Source organism: Cygnus olor, chromosome 3 (genome assembly GCF_009769625.2).
Source record: "Cygnus olor isolate bCygOlo1 chromosome 3, bCygOlo1.pri.v2, whole genome shotgun sequence".
NCBI lineage: Eukaryota > Metazoa > Chordata > Aves > Anseriformes > Anatidae > Cygnus > Cygnus olor.
The window spans coordinates 108,299,325-108,317,188 of NC_049171.1; the positions used below are offsets into that span (position 1 = coordinate 108,299,325).

The following is a 17,864-nucleotide window of genomic DNA, read 5'->3' on the forward strand; positions in this document are numbered from 1 at the left end:
CACTTCCCTGGGCAGCCCATTCCAACGCCTAACAACCCTTTCAGTAAAGAAGTTCTTCCTAATATCCAACCTAAACCTCCCCTGGCGCAACTTTAGCCCATTCCCCCTCGTCCTGTCACCAGGCACGTGGGAGAATAGAACAACCCCCACCTCGCTACAGCCTCCTTTAAGGTACCTCCCAGTCCCTCCTCACACCATCCCTGTCCTTCGTGCCATCCCCATCCCTTCATGTCACCCCTGTCCCCCTCAAGCCATACATGACCCCTCACACCATCCATGTCCTGTCATACCACCCCTGTCACCTCACACCACCACCGTCCCCTCACACCATCCCTTGTCCTCTCACACTGTCCCCGTCCCCTCACTCCATCACCATCCCCTCACACCGTCCCTTGTCCCCTCACACCGTCCCCATCCCTTCACTCCATCCTCTCACACCGTCCCCTCACGCCGTCCCCTCATACCATCCCCATCCCCTCACGCCGTCCCCGTCCCCTCAGCCCAACCCGGAGCCCGGGGCAGGGCCGGGGGCGGTGCGGCCGCTTCCCCTCAGCGGGGGCCGGCCCGGTCGGGCCCCGCCTCGCCGCGGCGGGCAGAGGAGGCGCAGGCGCGGCGGCCCCGGCTGCGGCAGAGGCAGAGGCAGGGACGGGGACGGGAAGAGGGACGGGGACGGGGACGGGGACGGGGACGGGGACGGGGGGGGGAAAGGGACGGATCCCGGCGGAGGTGCCGCGATGGCGGCGCCGCTGAGCGACGGGGAGAAGCGCAAGCAGATCAGCGTGCGGGGCATCGCGGGGCTGGGCGACGTGGCGGAGGTGCGCAAGAGCTTCAACCGGCACCTCCACTTCACCCTGGTCAAGGACCGCAACGTCGCCACCCCCCGCGACTACTTCTTCGCCCTGGCGCACACGGTGCGCGACCACCTGGTGGGGCGCTGGATCCGCACCCAGCAGCACTACTACGAGAGGGACCCCAAGGTGAGCCGCCATGCCCTGCCCTGCCCTGCCCTGCCCTGCCCGGCTCGCCTGCGCCAGGCGACCCCGTCCCCACCTTCACACCTCGCCCTGGCTGCGTCCCCAGTCCCCTTTCTGGCCTCAAATCCCCCCTCACACTCCTGTGAGTGTGGTCCCACGAAGGCCACCACGGGCATCGCCGTGGGCACGGTCACGTCCACGCCTCGGCGGGCTCCTCGCTGGCTTCGCGCCTGCTCCCACGTCTCTGCCACGCGGGCTGGGGGCACTGGGGGCTGCACGGCGTCCTTCAACCCTGACCCTTCTGAATTAAGAAGCCCCAGCGCTAAACCGGGGAGCCCCGGGGGGCAGGTGTGTGCTGGAGGAGGCATGGCCCTTCCCAGCCTGCCAGCGGCGGCGGCACCGAGTCAGCTCTTTTCTCGGGGTTATGGATATTGCCTTGACGCACCGAGCTGCGCTCGACTAATGTGCTCGCATGCCGGCGTGGCCCTACGTGCTCTAGGAGTTACGCCTGTGTGTGGAGCCTTCCCTGTTATCCTTGCTCACCCAAACATACCATAGTCAATATTATTGCACCGCCAAGGCGCTGTGTAAGTCCCATCAAGGGTAAGAGGAGCCTGGAGAGGGGTTGCTCTCTGTCCTATGCACTTAGATTTTCACTAGAACCACGTCCCTGTGGGAGGCTGAAGTGAGCAGAGTGTTTATGCCTCCGTGTGATGTTTTCACTCGTTCTGTTGAGTCCCAAGGAGAGGAGGGGAAGAGCAGAAGGACCCTTTCAAACTCCCAGAGCAGGTAATCCTGCCTCTTAGTGCCCCAAAACTGGCCTGGAAAGATCCCGGCTACCAAGGAAAGGGATTCAAGGGGAAGCATGATTCAAAGTCAGGCTATTGCTCTGTTAAAACTCCTGTTTACGTATAAAAATATCTGTAGGGATGGAAAAATCCGAGTAAGGGCAAAAGCGTGCGTAGCCTGCTTCCCCGCTGCGCATCCTAGAAACAGGCTTTCATTAGCATTCACCACACGGGCAGTAGTTCCTCCGAAACTTGGGAGGTCACCGCAGACCCGTCCTTCGTGTGCAGTTGTGCCAGGAGCTCTGCCACCCGTGGGACAGTTCATTCCTTCAGCAGAGTGAAACGTGCATGTCAGTGTGGGGAGGACACAAGGAAGGGTGAGCACGTATTGTTTCAGCCCCCGACAGCCTCAGGTGGCTTTGAAGCTTGTGTCTAAAGCTGTCAACACCTGGAACATCGGATTTGTCACCATCTTGCTCGGAGATTGCCTAAAATCCAGCACGCCGGGCTGATCCTTTCTTGCAGAGCTCCCCAGCAGAGAGAGGGTGCCCCAGCCAGGACAGAAAAACGATGGGAAACACTCTCAGCGCCGAAAACAGGCTGGGGAAGGTTGAGCTTGCACGCCCAAGTGCCCTCTCCCTTCCCTCCCGCTGTCCTGCCGCGGGTGACCTGGCTGGCTTATCTTCTCCCAGCTCAAAAAGCGCGAGAGGAGAGCTGGAAAATCACTGGCAGGAAGGGGGTTGGCCTGAAGCCGGGCCAAGTATGCGAGGGGCGGGGGGCTCCCTGCTTGCGGCAGGCTGTGGATCGGCTTCAGCGGAGCATGAGAAAACTTTTAAGAGCCCGGTGCAGGCATCACCTCGGGCGAGCTTGGCTGCGCATAAAGATACAATTCAGCATCCTAGATAATTCTTGCCTGAAGTTAATTAGGGAAACACTCTTAACAGGCAACGGGATTTTTCTATAGAAGGCTGTTGGCAGGGAGATGTGCAGCGGGGAGTTGGCTAGCATCCCGTGCAAGGCTCCTTCTGACAAACAAACTGTGGTGCATGTTGTTCAGAAGCGGGCGCCAAGAGCCGCTTTGGGAGGCTGTCCCTTGCTCTGAAAAACAGTTGGGCCTGATCTTAATTTTAAGTGACTTCGGTGAAATCCTTTGGGTGCAGCAAGTGATGAGCAGGCCTCCCAAGGTGGGGTGAAACGTGCTGTAAGTGTCTTGCTTTGCCTCCCCAGCGTATTTATTACCTGTCCCTGGAGTTCTACATGGGCCGCACCCTGCAGAACACGATGGTGAACCTGGGCTTGCAGAACGCCTGCGATGAAGCCATTTACCAGGTGAAGTCCTGGGGTACGGGGGTCCCCTGAAGAACTGGCCAGACTTTTCCATGTGGATGGCTGGGTATCTTTATTTCTCAAGGCCTCCTCCTGAGGATGTTTTATTTTGACTAAATGAAGGCTTGGCCCTCTGTTTGTGTTCTGCCACCCCCAAAGAAGGCAGTGGTGGCACCTTGGGGTGCCTCGAGAGCCGGGCTACAGATTCCTCAGACCACTCTTTTCCTGTAGTGGCCGGGCTCTGCATCCGGAAAGCAGCTCCAAGAGTCCCCAAAGACTAGGGAATCCCAAGGGGCAAACAACTTCCCACCACTGGGAGAGGTGATGGCTCATCACGGGTCATGTAGTCTGCTGAGGGAGGCTGGGCCAAAAAGGAAAGCGCAAAACCACCAAACCACAGTTCATATGTGCATGCACATACATAGAAAGCCCTACAGCAGCGCTGACAGACGAAAGTAAATCGCCAGGAAGGGGGGGTGGGGAAATGGCTTGATTTTTAAAATGTCACTGGATGGGTTTGAACTGGAAAAAATACAGCCACTGCTGAGTACCACCGAGTCGATCACAGATGCCAGGCCATATTTACTTAGGCTCGCTGCCATCTGCAGCAGGACAGTGACCTTTTTGACAGAATAGGAGTTTGGGGGCTTCCTCACCCAAAAGCTTTTATTTCCCTACCCCTCAGACTGTAACTCCACGTTACAATTTCTAGCAGAAGTTGGGCTCCGTCACTCACTGTCCCTCCAAATGAGGTGCTAAGCTTGCTGACAAAATGCCCTGGCCAGCCCGTTCCCTGCTGAGGGATGGGAAGGGATTTCCAGAGAGGCACTCAGCACTTTCTGTCTGAGCCTCAGAGCACAGGCTGGTTTTATTCAGGCAGGATCCTCGAGTCCCTTTGCCAGGCGTTTTCCACGGGCTGATTTGGCCAGCTGTGCAGCCAAGGCTCCCCGTGCTGTAGCCTCCAGTTCCTGGAGCTCGTGATGGCCAGCCGGGACGGGAGGTCTCGTATCCAGCATGGCTTTGTCACGAAGAGAGACTGCCTTGGTATTAGTGCCCCCTGTCACGCCATGGAGATAGCTGAAGCTCTGGGAGGGCGGTCTGGGGAGGAACTGTAGCATCTGCCTGGCTCCCCAAGTGTCCTTGCTGCTGGCAGGCTTCTCCCTGAACCAGGCACAACCCCTGGAGAGGCAGCCAGCCCTTGGGTTAGAGGAGAAAAAACCCTGAGAGCTGCAGAAGACGAGACAGCCACTTCCACCCGTGGGCCCCGGCCAAGCAGCTTGGCAGGGGGGTGCTCAGGATGTGGGACGGCGCAGAGCGTAACGGCGGAAACTGCGGCCACAGGCTGCAGAAATGGCCGTAACCTTCCTCGAGGCACCGGGCTGGGCTCCGCAGCCCTTTGGGCGCCGCCTGGCCGCGTGTCGGCCTCCTCGGTGGGAGGGCCTTGCGGCCGGAGGGGCTGCCAGGAGGCTAGTGTTTTGTTGGGTGTCTCTAAGGAAACCTGCTTCGTGGGAAAGCCGTGTTTGATGAGGGATTGTTTTCCAGTTAATTAGGCTGCCCCCGGGGGCCAGAAGCTGGTGAGGTGCTTTGGGGGGTGAGGGAGGGGCTACGGGGAGAGCCCCACGCGGTTTGTGTTAGGTGTAATCATGTTGGTTTGGGATTTGTGTGTGCCCTCCTCAGAGAGCACCCTCAGAGCACGGGGTCTGGGTACTGACGTGTTCTCCTGTGGCTGTTTCCCCAACAGCTGGGTCTGGACTTGGAGGAACTGGAGGAAATCGAAGAGGATGCCGGGCTGGGAAACGGAGGCCTGGGCCGCCTGGCAGGTAACACGGGGAGAGGGGAGCCCCGTCCTCGCTCCAAGGGTGGCCCGAGAGGAAGGGCATGGAGTTTACCTTCCTTGTGAGCACGTCACGTCTTCATCTCAGCCTCCCAAGGGCTCTCTGCTTTGTGTCACCTCCTGCACCTGGGGCTGCCTGCCACAGCAGGGCCTCAACCACACACAGCCAGCATCCAGGAGATGCCTTGGTGCCTGACTGGAGCACAGCAAGCTGGGCTGTGGCTGAAAGAGGCTGTCTGAAGCCTTTCTCCTCACCTCCCTGTAAAAGCTTTTGGTTTTTTTCTGAGGCACACAAGCAGCCCTCACGTAGGCGAATTGTTGGCTGCTATTTTGATCTGCCCGTCACAAAGGACTGCTGGAGACAAGAGCTGCCTGACAGAGGGAGTGCCAGGGCTGAGCTTTACCAGAGCTGCCCTGGACCGATGGTCAGAAAGCTTTGCTCTGACAGAGCTCGTAGTAAAGCAGCTGGTGAGTCAGGATCAGAAGCCCTGCTTTACGTGGCAGGCAGGCTTCGAGCCAGGCGTGGGTTTCTCAGGCAGGTTCAGAAGAGCTCTCGCTGCAACAACGCTGCATTTAGGTGCATTTCACTCACCTGGCTTGAGCTGCTGCTGCCTCTGATGACCACTGGTCTCTGCTCTGTGCCCATCTGCTGGCACGGGGAAGGTTGCTGCACCTGCACCTTCATCACGCAAGGCTGCAGGCGCTCCCGGTGTCAGCACCATTGCTCCCAAATCTCCCCTGGCATTGGCCTGATGCTAAGGGCCTCACTCCTGTGGGAGTCCTGCCCTTCTCACTAACAAGTTTATGGGACCCTAGTGCAGGCTGTCCCCTCCTGTCCCTTCTGCATGGGGATTCCTGTGCAATAAACGTTCCCAGCAGCACCGGTTGTGGCAGCCCCGCGCACAGCACGCCGCCGCAGCGAGCCGGGGCGAGGTTGCTGGCAGTGTGATCATGCTCTGCTCTTCCAGCTTGCTTCCTGGACTCCATGGCCACGCTGGGGCTGGCAGCGTACGGTTACGGCATCCGCTACGAGTTCGGGATCTTCAACCAGAAGATCGTTGACGGCTGGCAGGTACGTTGTTGGCACATACGGGTCGCCCCATCCCCTTCTATTTCATGCTGCGATGGCCGGCTCTGCCTGTGGGTGTGACCCGGCCACACAAACAGCACGTGGGGCCTTGGGCTGCCCAAAACCTCAGTATTTTAACCTGGGGTGCTGCTGCTCATGTGGGGTCCCTCGGAGACTGGCAGCAGGGCCTTAAACGGGGACTCTCCCCTGTAGCATTAACAATCACAGTAGTTTGCAAGTGAAAGTAGACTAAAAAACTGCCCCAAGTGGTGGTTATTCCTCATGTATGTCTGGAAATGATTTCTCTTAGGAGACTTGTATTGCTCCTGTGCATAAAGGACCCTATTTTCCCCTTAAAACAGCTCTCCATAAGTCAGGTAGGGTAAGAGGTGTGAGGGTTGGTTTTTCTTCCTTCTCCACAAAGAAGCTGTGCTGCTAGGCCCTGTAAATGGTGGAAAAGAGGCAAAAAAAAAAAAAAAGAGGCAAAAAGCAACTGTAGTTGGTTTAATGTTACTTGAAAAAGAACAGGGGCAGTGGTGGCTCAGACCAAGCTCCCTCCTGGCAGAGAAGCGCCTGCAGACGCAGTGTCTGCAGGTGCCTCAGCCCCTCTTGTTCATGGTGCGCATCAGCGTGGTTTGCTCTGCTGAATTCACTTCTCTCCTGTTGGTGATGTCAGGAGCAGAGCAGAAAAATCCTCTCTGGCAGAGGGCAGAGCAGTTAGCAAGAGCTGGATTACAGGGGGGTGGTTTGTGACCAGGAGCAGCACCGATGGACTCCTAGGGAACCACGAACTGCACCATCAAACTGGATGCAAAGCCCTCGAGGCACTGGGTGCAGGAGTCTGTGTGGTTTGGATGGATGGTTTAAACCAGCACAGCTCAGCAAAGGCAATAGAGATTGATTTAGATCAGCTGGGTTTTAGTCATCCAAGTTTTGGAAAGCCCAGCTGTCTTCTAGAGACCTCTGTGTATCCATTTTTAAAGCCACCTTACCAAAGCTTTGCTTTTCAAACCGTCTCCCTTTGGAGAGCCGAGTTTAGCCTTCCCTTGGAGACACGAGCCCCATCTTGAGCCACGTTTGCCCCTTGCAGGTGGAGGAGGCCGATGACTGGCTACGCTACGGCAACCCCTGGGAGAAGGCGCGCCCCGAGTACATGCTCCCCGTGCACTTCTACGGCCGCGTGGAGCACACCCCTGAGGGCGTGAAGTGGGTCGACACCCAGGTACAGCAGTCTGCCTCCGCGCTGGGCTTGGGGAGGGTGGCGTGGAGGGGGAGAGTGCTAACCGAGGTCAGGCTTTGCTTCTCTCCCGCTCTGGTAAAGCGCTTTCTGCTACGTTTGCAGTTTCATTTTTATCGGCTCCGATGGTGGCAGGGAAAAGGGGGACGATGTTCAGTCGCAGCTGTAACTTCAGAAGGAGTTGGTGCCTGAATCTGTAGCAATTTCCAGGGTGAAACCTCTCATCCATTCTTGCAGGGATTTATGTCGGGAGGATTGCAGCCCTGGCTCGTTCTGCGCCGCTCCCGGCCACGGCTTGCTCAAACCCAGTGATTTTGCAGGTGGTTCTGGCACCGCTGCTGTGGGTGGAGATCCATCTCTTGGGGCAGCCGCGCAGCAATCCAGCGGGTGTTCAACTCCTGTGGTCAGAGCAAGTGCCTCTTTCCCAGGCCAACCTGGTGGGTAGACGAGGTTTCAAGTCTCCAGTCTGCCTGGAGGCCTTGTTCTGCACCGCTGTGGAGAGCAAACGCTTCTCCAGCTCCTGCATTCCCCTGCCTCGGGTTGAGGCGAGGCAGTGTCGCAATTACAGGGGTAATGCTGTGCTTCGGGAGCACATGCCTGCCAGGGGCACGTGCAGCTGCAGCGTAAGTGTGTTCCAGTTTTACAGCTGAGGGAGGCAAACTCTGAAAAAGTGCGGATTTATCAAGGGGATTGAAGAAGTTTCAGCCCCTCCGCCCCAAGCCCTAAGGAGGAAAGGACTGTGAATTTCTCTGGGATTTACGGACATGGCCTAGCCTTGTTCCCACTTTGGTCAAGGGTCTGTCTGAGGAGCATACAGCCACAAAGCTGTTGAAGGCAGCGAGGTGCGGGCAGGTTGGCAGGTCTCAATACCACACACTTGTGAACACCACGGGGCACTGTGCCAGAGCTCCCTGGGGAAGCAGACATCCACCTGGGGACTGAATGCCTTATCCTCTGCGTGCTTTCCTCTTCCAACCCCAGCGTTGCTCTGGGGTTTTCAGGGATCCCGAGCTGCGCGATGGGAAACACTGCTTCTGACAAGGAAGTGAGGTTTCAGCCAGTGCTATTGAAGGAACAGAGTGGAAAGGCTTAAAAAAAGTCAAAGATGCAGTTTCTAAATATAGCATCGTGCGGTTAATGGGATGCATGCCCCGGTCCCGTGGCTCGGACGGGGCAGGCTTTCTGCCTGCCTGCTTCCGTGTTCGGAGCTGGTAATACCAGCTTGGAGAGCCCGAGCTCTTGCTGGTTTTCTCCAGAGGGGAGGTGTTGCTGACGCCAGCACAAAGAGGCTGTTTGGGGCCGACGTGCCGATCCGCCTGGCTTTTCCCTGCCCTGTAAGCACAGCTCCATCCATTCTCTGCTGCCCTTTGTGTCTGTGCTTGGGGAAAGCCTGTGGCTGCAGGGCTGTCACAGCACTGCGTGCTGATGTGTTTAGGAGGCTGTAAGCTCCTTCTGACAGAGGTGGCCAGGCCCCGTGCTGCAGGATCAGGGCTTTCCTCTGCAAGCACTGCTCAGCTCTGCTGGCATAAGCCCTCAGGGGCTTTGTTCTGGGGCACGGTGCCTTGCCTCCCTGCTCAGCTGGTTTGGAGGCACAGAGACATTGGTACAGCAGTGAGCTGGAGCATGCAAGCTTGGAAGCACACCTGCGCCTTGCCTGGCTAGTGTAAGCTCAACTGGAAGCCCCGGTGGTGTTCTCTGTAGCACTAAGCCACCTGGGCAGCATCCCAGTGCTTAAGCATGGCTGAAAGGCTGCACAAGTTGTTCACGCGTGTTCAGTTCCGGTGCTGGAGATCTCAGTGTGTTTACCCAGGTGGCTTCAACGTACGTTTAATGGAGTTTTTGGATGAACCGCTATGGGAATGGTGCTTTGGTGGTCGGGTTTGGTCCTGGGAGGCTGCAGAGGGCTTCTGGGCAGGATTCAGGCTGTGCAGTTTATCCCAGATGGAAACACCCAGGTGCCCCAGCACTGTGCCAGCGCAGGCAGAAGAGCAGTGGCCAGCTGAGGATGTTTGCAGGGCTTTGGTGAATAGTTAATAGGCACTCCAGTTGGTATGGGAAGGTCAGCAGGTTGCTTGAAAGCCTGTTGTTTCGTTAATGAGCTTGAAACTCCTGTTTGCCAGTGAAGCTCCAAACAACTCTTCCTCTCCTATTAATGCTTTCCTAGCGGGTGCTGGAAGTGCCCGTGACAACAAGCACGTTTGTGAACCTCAGCAGCTGTGTTTTAGTGCACGTGGGATCTTTACCAGAGCCAGAAGTTGTCTGTGTCCTCTGGATTCTTTCTGGAGACGTTTTGAACCTTCTTCTGAGGATGTCATGCTGCTAAACAGAGGGAAATGCTGTCCTTTTGCAGGTTGTCCTCGCCATGCCGTATGACACACCAGTGCCAGGATACAAGAACAACACTGTGAACACCATGAGGCTGTGGTCTGCAAAAGCACCCAATGACTTCAACCTCCAGGAGTGTAAGTGCTATCCCTCCACTGCCTATCTTCTGGCCAGTGGGCTCTGGGGCTGGGACATCGTTATTCCTCTGTGTGTTGCACCTGGCACAGCACTCCACATCTGCCCTGCTTTATCCATACCTCCTGGCTACCTCAAAAACACAGTGCTGAGTGCACATCCATGGTCTCCAACCGCTTCCAGAACCCTTGTGCACCCATCCTCGTTTCACCCCCCTCATGCTTGCCTTGCTCTCAAAACCTGCCCTGTGCATTCCCCAAGTGATAAACCATGTGCCAGTGTGTTCTGCACATCGCCAGGTGAGCTGCAAACACCCAGGTGCCATGGAGAGCCATTTCCATGCAGCAGCATCCTTTAGTGCTGAAGGAAAATGGCAGCATTTTCCTTCCTTACTGCTGGTTTCCTTTGAGTCCATGTGTGACCCTTACTGTATTTTTCAGGCTCTAACTGTAGTGCTGAAGGACACGTACTGGGCAACTAACAGTTGCTAGGCTGTACAGAAGGGGAATGTTTTAGACAAGACTGATTGGATTCATTCTTCCATACTTGGAAGGACCAAGACGTGCGTGTCCAAGCAGCCCCATCAGGGGAACTTATGTGGGACGCAGAGAACTGAGTTCTTGATCGGTTCTTGATCGGCAGCTGTGAGCTGGGTTTCAGGCGGGCCTTTTGTGCCCTTTAGGAGTTAGCTGTGGTTGTGGTCTTTGTGCTTCTTTGCCCTGCACCACTTCTCCTTAGTCCTGAAGCAAGACGGCTGCTTCACTCGCTTCCTTTTTTTTGCCTTCTCTGTCTGCTGTCCGTCTTCACTTTCTGTCTTCTGTCCTTTCCAGTCCGTGTGTCTTGAGAAACTGTGTGGGTATGTACCTTTCTCTCGTCTCCTCCTGTCTCTATGGGTGCATTCACACACGTCCTTTCCCATTCATATTTAATTAATACCAGCCGTCATGTTCCTGCTAGAAATCTCCACAAAAGAGGGAAAAGCACGGTGTTGGGGACCTGTCTGAATCTCTGCAGCTGTGGCAGTGCTGTGTGTATTTCTCTCTCACTGCAGTCAATGTGGGTGACTACATCGAGGCAGTGTTGGACAGAAACCTGGCAGAAAACATATCCAGAGTCCTGTACCCAAATGACAACGTGAGTGACTCTTGCTTCTCTTTCCTGCTGCTTGGGTTCATCCTTCCTGTAGTTTTATTGCCTTGTTTGCAGGCAGTGGAAGGTCATGGCCACCTGATGGTTATTGTTCTGGTTTGAGGATTTTTAATACAACATGTCGGCTCTGTAATTCTCAATGAACAGACACAGCTCTGCTGGCCCCAGTGTCACTGCTGACGGATGGCAGCTGGGAGCCTGGCCTGTATCATATAGTTGCTGTCTGCCTTCATACTCAAGGCAGTTGCCAACTTACGTGGTTTACTGTTTGCAAAAGTAAGTCCTTATTTTAGAGGCATCTATGAGGGGGCACTCGTTTCCAGCCCCAGTTCAAGGGATTTCTCACACAGGAATTGTCCCAGGCCATGCAGTCATTGTGCACCCAGTCATGGATTAGTGTCTGTGCTGGAAAAGCTCATCTCCTGGGCTTTATCCCACCCACTCATTTCTCTTGGTGTTTTAAAACAGAACAGCGTGATGCGTGGTGTGCACCGGAGGCAGCTGGTGTGTCTGTAAATGACACTGGCTCCTGGCTATTGCAGGGAGTCCAAAATCCTTGCTCCAAAAACCCTGTAGAGGGCCTTGCAGCGAGGGAGGGAGCTGTACTTGGTCTGTGGGAGCAGCACCGATGTGTCAGGTTCTGTTGCCCTCTGGAGGCAGCTGAAACAGCAGCCTGTAGCATAGCTGGAGCTGTAGCATGGCTGGCCTCCTGAGAAGCAGGATGAGTAACATCTAGGTTTGGCCTGACAAAGTGCAGAGCACGTAAGGGCTGTTGGGAAGCCCATCAGATTGGACAGGAGCATCTCCAGGGGCTGGGCTGCCAACTGGGGATGGCAGCTGCAGCACTGACACCTGCGTGTCCCCCACATGCAGTTCTTCGAAGGCAAGGAGCTGCGGCTGAAACAGGAGTACTTCGTGGTGGCCGCAACCCTCCAAGACATCATCCGCCGCTTTAAGTCCTCCAAATTTGGCTGTCGAGACCCTGTGAGGACAAGCTTTGAAACGTTCCCGGACAAGGTGAGTTTGTGGGCAGAGAGGGCCCGGGGGTGTTTCAGCCAGACCTGCCCACTGTGTGGGAGAGCAGGATGCTTTGCTGTATACAAAGACTCCAGCAGTTTGGGTTGGAACACAGAAGTGATCTCGGGGCCCATTTTCCAGGGGAAAAAATACATTTTGGAGCAAATCCGTTGAAGGTTGAACAGCTCCATGGGAGCTCTGTCTGTTTCTGAGGTGTGTGGTTCTGTGAGCCATAAGAAGAGACCCGAGTCTTCCCCCAACCCTGACCCCATGGGGGCTGTGCTGGGACACAGACAGAGCCCTGTCACTGCCACATCTGAGCCCGGCGAGTCTGTGTTGCAGGTGGCTATTCAGCTAAATGACACCCACCCTGCCCTGTCCATCCCAGAGCTCATGCGGATCCTGGTGGATGTGGAGAAGGTGGACTGGGACAAGGTGAGCAGAGCTGGAAGGTGCATACCACACCTTGCAGGGGCAAGAGCTGCTGCCCTGCCCTTAAATAAGGTTTTCTTCCCCCTCCTGGCCTGGGCATGTGTGTGTTAACCTGCTGTCTGCGTGCAGGCCTGGGAGATCACAAAACAGACCTGTGCATACACCAACCACACCGTGCTGCCCGAAGCCCTGGAGCGCTGGCCAGTCTCCATGTTTGAAAAGCTGCTGCCCCGTCACCTGGAGATCATCTACGCCCTCAACCAAATGCATCTGGATGTAAGGGACTCGGCTGGTCACGGGCTGTGGGTTTCGCTCCAGCTGTCTTTTAGGATGGGAATGTTGCCAGGCCCTAGAGCTGGGTTGCTAATGTCCCTCTTCCTGCCCACCCGCAGCGCGTGGCAGCTCTCTACCCAGGGGACGTTGACCGTCTCCGGAGGATGTCGGTGATCGAAGAAGGGGACTGCAAGCGCATCAACATGGCACACCTCTGTGTGATCGGCTCTCATGCCGTCAACGGCGTGGCCCGCATCCACTCCGACATTGTGAAGAACTCAGTGTGAGTTGGGGGACACCCATGGTGTGCACAAACCTCCCCTCTCCTCTCTGCTCACTGAGCTTCGCCTGCAAACCTGGGGGGCTGGCTGGGGCAAACAGGTATCAAGGCCTGCTTCGGTTGTCCTGCTAGGCACAGCGGGCTGGAGAGACAGTCTTATTTGAGAGTGTACAGGGTCCAACTCATCTCCCTTCGGAGCTGGTGAAATCCTAGGCATTACAGCCGAGGAAGGGTTTGAGAGGCAGTGCAGAGAGTTCACGATCGTACAACGAGATCAGTAGAGGTTGTCCTGAGTCAGGAGCATGTCAGGAGCACCCAGCTGAAGCTCTGGGTGGTGGCAGAGTGTGGCCCCTACTCCCTGATGTTCCAGGTTCAAGGATTTCTACGAGCTGGAGCCAGAGAAATTTCAGAACAAGACAAATGGGATCACGCCAAGACGCTGGCTTCTGCTGTGCAACCCGGGACTGGCCGATGTTATCGCCGAGGTGAGTTGCAAGCAGCTGGAGTGAGGGGCTGAGCTGCGATCCCTGCTGTTTGCTTCTGGGCACTTCACAAAGTCTCAACAGAGCCTGAGGGAAAGGTCTGGCAGGTGTGAGCGAGGACAGCTTGGTAGGAGCATGCCTGTTGCACGTGTGGGTGTGAGGTTGGCTGAGTTTTGAAGTCTCTGAGGAAGAGCTGGCCAAGGAGTTGCAGACATTTGGATCTGGCTCCCTCCCCTCGCAGTGGCTGCAGATAACCTCTCAGGCAGCACCGCGGTGTGTAGAAGTGGGGTGTCTGCAAAAGCATTCAAGCTTCATGGCCACAAAGGAGCTCCCTCAGAACCCCAGCCCCAGTTTTGTCTCCTCTGTTTAGCAGGCCCTTGAGGTTTGTTTATTTTTGCTTCACACTGGAGTATGTAATAGCTGAAAACCTTTGTGACGTTATTTTTTATGTCCTGCCCATCAGTTTCTCCAGCTGCCAGGAGGCCCTGGTACATGTGCACACACCCTTCCTCTCAAGCTCTTTGAGAGAAAAGGACTTGTTTGGATTTTTGCAAGTACCCATTTTCCCCTGTACCTTCAAGCTCCCTGATACAGGAAAATCAATTTGCTATAGGAAACTGTGCCCCTTTTCCTGTCCAGAGCATCTCTTCTTCCTCTTCCCAACAGGGCTGTGGTTGGGGAAGTGCACTTGTGGATGGGGTGAGATGTCTCACAGGTGAAACATCCCTCTTTTGATTCCTTCCTTTAGAAAATCGGGGAAGGCTTTGTCACAGACCTGAGCCAGCTGAAGAAGCTCCTGGATTTCATCGATAACGAGATGTTTATCAGGGATGTGGCAAAAGTCAAACAGGTAATGAGCGCTGGAGGTGAGGGGGAAAGAAGGGTAGAGGCAGCATGCTCCCAGAGAACATCCCAGCAGCCAGCCCACACTTCTGGCACAAGGCCTGCTGCTCATCAGATTTTCTTGCCAGGAGAACAAGCTGAAGTTCTCAGCCTACTTGGAGGAGCAGTACAAGGTCAAGATCAACCCTTCATCCATGTTTGATGTTCAGGTCAAGCGAATCCACGAGTACAAGCGGCAGCTGCTGAACTGCCTGCATGCTATCACCCTCTATAACCGTAAGTCCTGCCTGGTAGGGGCTGGTAGTCCAGCGGTGCCCCCCAGCAGCCCCTTGCTGCCAGCGTTCCTATGAAAATGCACGCCAGCTGGGGGCCAAGGACTCCTGAGCCTGGCTGTGCCCTCCTGTCACAAGGGGCTTCTCCTCCAGGAGGAGGACAGAGTACCTGAAGGGTCCTGCAGAGCTCTGGAGAAAAGCTCACAGCCCAAATCTCCATCGTGGCATGGTCCCAGGGCCCTAGTCACCCCCGCACCCGTACTGCTGGTGTTAGGACTGGCCTGGTGCAAGCTAAAGTCCTGCTCCCAGGTGTCTGCCTCATCCCCTTGCCCTTTCCCAAGGGGAGGCAAGTCATTGCAGCTCTGATTCGTGGCTGTCTGGAGTGGCTTTCCAAGTACTTTGCAGCCCGATTTTGCCCAGCACAGCTTTGGCAGATGTCTGGTTGGGCTTTGGGGTTCTGCAGGTGTGCTGGGCTCACGCAACGCGGGCTGGGCTCGCAGCCCATCTCTGATGCGAGCAATGAGCTCTGCCCGGTTTGTCTTTGCTTCAGTTGTTTATGCCCTGCTCTTCCAGGCATCAGAAGTGACCCATCCAAATCCTTTGTGCCTAGGACGATTATGATCGGAGGAAAGGTAAAGTGCTTCCCAGCCTCAGTGCACGCGCGGTATTGGGATGTGGGGAAGGTGCTGGTCCCTTCTGGGGGGCTTTGCTGGGTTTGCTGTGGGTTAGCCAGCGTGGGTCTGTGCTGGTGGGCTCTTCAGGAAGTGCTGTCATGGACTAGTTGGGCTGATAGGGCCCCATCGCTCCCCTCCTGGGGGTCAGGGCTTCTCCCAGTAGGGTTTTGGCTGATCCATGTGGAGAGCAGAGGTGAGGCCCAGGTTCTCCCCACAGTGAGGACCCCGCATTGGCACCTCTCGTGCTCTGCCTTCCTTAAAAGCCTTCACTCTCTCTGGGCTGCTCTTCTTCAGGCGGCCCCCGGCTACCACATGGCCAAGATGATCATCAAACTCATCACCTCCATCGGCGAGGTCATCAACAATGATCCCTACGTGGGGGACAAGCTCAAGGTCATCTTCCTGGAGAACTACCGCGTGTCCCTGGCTGAGAAGGGTACGTCTGTGGCGCATAGAGGCACAGGGCAGGAGCTGGCTGTGTCCCAGCTGAGCCCAGAAGCTGGTTTGACAGAAGCCTGTCACAGTGGGTCACCTGGGCACCCTCAGGAAGGGCCTGAGGGCTGCAGGGCTTTACATGGGGCAGGAGCCTGGTGCAGGAGCAGCAGCAGCTGCATGGGGTCCTGGCAGAGCTGGGCCTTTGTGCCTGGGTCTGGCCTCGGGGCTGAGCTGGAAGGGTCAGCAGGCCACTGCCCAGAGTTGTTCTGCTGTCCTGGGCCCAGGCTGGGGGGAGCTGCAGCAAGCCGAGGGCTAACTCCTACCTCTCTCGCACCCGGCAGTGATCCCAGCAGCGGATCTCTCCCAGCAGATCTCCACAGCTGGCACGGAGGCCTCGGGCACCGGCAACATGAAGTTCATGTTGAACGGGGCCCTCACCATCGGCACCATGGATGGAGCCAACGTGGAGATGGCCGAGGAGGCAGGCGAAGAAAACCTCTTCATCTTCGGCATGCGGGTGGAGGACGTGGAGGCCCTGGATCGCAAAGGGTTGGTGCTGGGGACCGTGCTGCCCTCTCTGCCCTAGACACATGCCAGCTCTCTGGGTGCTGGGCCCCGGGGGAGAGCACCAGCCCCTACAGCCCGTCTGTGCCTCCTCCCTGCGCAGGTACAACGCGCTGGAGTATTACGAGCGCCTACCGGAGCTGCGGCAGGCCATTGACCAGATCAGCAGTGGGTTTTTCTCCCCGAGAGACCCCGGGTGCTTCAGGGACGTTGTCAACATGCTCATGCACCACGACAGGTGAGGCCTGGCACGCATCCCAGCCCCTTCGTGGGCTGCTCTCGTGGCCCTGCCTGCATGGAGGATGTCTGTGCTGCCCTGTCTTGCCCTCCTGGGACCCCACAGCCGACAAACCCCAGCCTTACTCTGTGCTCCGGCTTTCAGGTTTAAGGTGTTTGCCGACTACGAAGCCTACATTAAATGCCAAGGCCAAGTGGACCAGCTGTTCATGGTAAGAGCTGCCCACAGCCTCAGCAGAGGCAGGGGGTCCTTGGCCATGGAAAAGGGGCAGCTGGGCTGAGCCTGCCCCTGTGGAGCCCTTCTCACACCCCACAGCACCTGTGGGGGCACGGGGCAGGGTGAGGTGGGTTTTGAGGCTTCAGCAACCCCACACCATGTTATTTAAAGCAGCCGAGTGTGCATAGCGGTGCCCTAAGCCTGAGCCGCGCTGGGGTGGGATGAGTGACCGCTGCCCTTGCCTCCCCTCTTCCCAGGACCCCCGGGAGTGGACTAAGAAAGTCATCAGGAACATCGCCTGCTCGGGCAAGTTCTCCAGTGACAGGACCATCACCGAGTACGCCCAGGAGATCTGGGGGGTGGAGCCCTCCGCCACAAAAATCCCCCCACCCAACCTCCCCCGGGACTGACAAGCACAGAGGGAAGGAAGGAGGGATGGGTGCCCAGCCCCGGAGCCCTCACCCGCATTTCACCGCCAGCTGGCCGGGCTCGGCTCTGCAGCAGCGAGGCCTTTCCTTCGGGGGTAGAACGGTGCTCTGAGGAGGAGCCCTGACTGAGGAGCGGGAGCTGGGGGAGAGGCGAAAGGACCCCGTGTTTGTACCCAGCCTGCACGTGCTGCGTATCGCTTTTAGTGAGACAGCCACGGATCAGTCTTCCGCAACCGCACTCCACGCTTAACAAGGGATCTCCAGCTAAATCCTTCCCTCCCTCTGCATGTGGCCTGGCCTCCCTGCCCCACAAACGGGTTTAGACCACACCGAGTGTCGGGTCCTCCCCCCAGGGGCTGTGCCAGCCCAACAGCAAGGGGAAGGAGAGGCCGCTGCCTGCCCTCCCAGCCACCCCCTTCCCCCAGCATGCCTGGAGAAGGGGCTGGGTGTTAGATCAGCTGCCTCCAGTGCAGGTGCCACTTCCATACACTGTGGTCCAGGAGGAGAGGGATCAGCAGCTGGGATCACAGAGCTTGCTGTAGCCTCCTCCCCACCTATTAATTAAAAACCCAGTAGCCGAACCACTCCAGGGATTTTTTTTTTTTGATTTTTTTTTTTTTAAAGCAGCTATAGCTGTGTGGAACAGGTTCTGCTTGCCACTGCCAGCTGGGTGGTGACCCAGCCCAGTGCATGACAGCTCCTCTGTCCCTCCCCAGCTGGGCCGTGCTGCTCTGTGCATCCCTCGTGGGGCTGGGGTCAGTTTAACACCTGTAGTGCGATGTAGAGCACCAGTACTCCTGTGTGACACCCACTCATTAAAGCAACCCGAACATGCGTTGGTTTGACTTCGGTGTGAACTGCCCGCTGCTTGGG

The 17,864-nt window shown here is 56.8% G+C and overlaps 1 protein-coding gene across 1 annotated transcript; it reads left to right on the forward strand.

The window, feature by feature from the left end:
• Positions 1-595: 595 nt before the first annotated feature.
• PYGB (glycogen phosphorylase B) lies at positions 596-17,825 on the forward strand. The gene is made up of 20 exons (XM_040553677.1): positions 596-977; positions 2,990-3,091; positions 4,830-4,908; positions 5,891-5,994; positions 7,082-7,213; positions 9,579-9,690; positions 10,740-10,822; positions 11,711-11,854; positions 12,197-12,289; positions 12,416-12,562; positions 12,679-12,842; positions 13,210-13,324; positions 14,070-14,171; positions 14,293-14,440; positions 15,010-15,068; positions 15,405-15,546; positions 15,887-16,094; positions 16,213-16,347; positions 16,492-16,558; positions 16,821-17,825. Exons 1-20 carry the CDS (start codon positions 735-737, stop codon positions 16,971-16,973), a joined length of 2,532 nt encoding a protein of 843 aa, XP_040409611.1. The 5' UTR covers positions 596-734; the 3' UTR covers positions 16,974-17,825.
• Positions 17,826-17,864: the final 39 nt, after the last annotated feature.